At 49.4% G+C, this 1,821-nt stretch overlaps 1 protein-coding gene across 1 annotated transcript; it reads right to left on the bottom strand.

Moving 5' to 3' along the window:
- Positions 1–231: 231 nt before the first annotated feature.
- Positions 232–1,245, bottom strand: LOC112039644 (uncharacterized). The gene has a single exon (XM_065778213.1). The coding sequence runs from the start codon at positions 1,243–1,245 to the stop codon at positions 232–234; it is 1,014 nt and encodes a 337-aa protein (XP_065634285.1).
- Between the last annotated feature and the right edge of the window lie 576 nt (positions 1,246–1,821).

Here is a 1,821-nt window from a genome sequence, read left to right as displayed (position 1 = left end):
GAACCCAATAATGGGGCTTTCCCTCCGTGCTATCTTAGTTACGGAGCCTGTTAGCTGGACATTCTAGACCATCCTAAAGTACGTCTTTCGAGCTTTTTTGGAGGAGCCAGTAGTCGCGGTTCCCCCTACAATCATCCTTATGTCTCCGATAGGGGGTTTAGGATGCTCATTATCCCGCCGGGGGGCCTGCTCTTGGTGATTGGGATCCACTCTCTCCTTGCTGACGAATTTCTACAACTTCCCTTGTCTGATGAGGGCCTCAATCTGTTGCTTTAATTCGTAGCAATCGGCCGTGTCATGACCATGATCACGGTGGAAGCGGCAATACTTGTCTCTAGGTTGCTTGTTTAGATCGCTCTCCAGCTTCCCTAGAAACATTAGTGCCCCCTCGTCCTTGATCTGCATCAAGACTTGGTCTATTGGGGCGTTCAATGGTGTGAAGCTTGTGAACCTTCCTCCCTGGGGTCTAAGGCGTCTTTCGTCCCTTCTGTCTCCTATCCTTGGTCTCTTCTGCCCTTGATCCTGTCGTGCGTCTCCCTGTTGCTCCCTCTTCCTGGGTTTTTCTTCCCGAGCCAGTAGTGTGTCTTCTGCGTTCATGTACTTAGTGGCCCTATAGAGCACTTCTAACATGGTTTTCAGGTCGTTTTTGTATAGCGAGAACAAAAATTTACCCTTCCGCAACCCGTTGGTAAAGGCTGCTACCAAGATCTTGTCATCAACTTCATCTATCGAAAGTGCTTCCTTATTGAAGCGGGTTATATAGGATCTTGGTGTCTCGTCCTCTTGCTGCCTAATGCTCATCAAGCATGCTGTGGATTTCTTGTACCTGTGTCCCCCTATGAAGTGTGAAGTGAACTGAGCGCTTAGCTCCTTGAAAGTGCCGATGGAGTTTGGAATCAGTCGACTGAACCATATCCTCGCGGGACCTTTCAGCGTTGTAGGGAAGGCCCTGCACATGATCTCGTCTGCCACTCCTTGGAGATGCATCAAGGTCTTGAAGGTCTCTAGGTGATCTAGAAGATCCTTGACTCCATCGTAACTCTCTATCTGTGGCATACGGAACTTCTGTGGTAGGGGAAAGGAATTGACGGGAGCGGTAAATGGAGAGTCAATCCGGTTGACTAGGTCATCCAAATCGCTAGAGACTCGTCCCTTGAAAGCATTCATCATGACCTCCATCTGTTCCTTCATTGCCTGCATCTTCGCGACAATAGGGAGTGGGGTCGTATCCATGAGGGACGGCATGCTCATATGTTGTCGTTCTTGCCTATTTAGGGCATTGCTTCCCTCAGGCCCTTCTTGATCTCTTCGCATGGCACTGGTACCTTCCTAGTCCTCCCTCTGATGGTTTGGTGCTGCATTTTTCTGGCGCAGCTGCTCTTCTAAGTTGTTGTTTTGCTTGGTGAGACGCTCCACAGCTGCGGCGAGAGTTTGGACCTGTCTCTCGAGGGCAGTCGTGGGTGGTTCCTCTCCTTAGACGTCGTTGGTTGTTGCCATTGAGCGAGTGAGCACCATGCACCTCTTTGTCCGGGAAGCGATAATATGGCTTACGAATCGCAAAGAATCGCGTTATGTTCCCACAGATGGCGCCAACTGATGAAGCCGAAAAAACCACCAGTGAGCCACACATACTCGCACGCTCTAAAAACAACCTGCACAACACGAGAAAGGAGAAAAACCTAAACAGAGAGCACCGGTGTGGTGCTTGCCGAATACCCTCCGAATGTCAAGTTAGAATATTTTACAACTCCAGAGTGCTAGAGAGGGTCAATTATGCGTACCTTGATTTGTGAGGGTATTGGTGCTTTTATAGTAGATTGA

The sequence above is a fragment of the Quercus suber genome, unplaced genomic scaffold (genome assembly GCF_002906115.3).
Source record: "Quercus suber isolate HL8 unplaced genomic scaffold, Cork oak 2.0 scaffold_10, whole genome shotgun sequence".
NCBI classification, from domain to species: Eukaryota; Viridiplantae; Streptophyta; class Magnoliopsida; order Fagales; family Fagaceae; genus Quercus; species Quercus suber.
The sequence above is the reverse complement of the archived record's forward strand: the minus strand, read 5'-3'. Positions and strand labels throughout refer to the sequence as shown.

What these genes read in the sequence shown, in the direction of transcription:
- LOC112039644 (XM_065778213.1), bottom strand. Translation starts at nt 1,245, where the DNA reads ATGCCGTCCCTCATGGATACGACCCCACTCCCTATTGTCGCGAAGATG.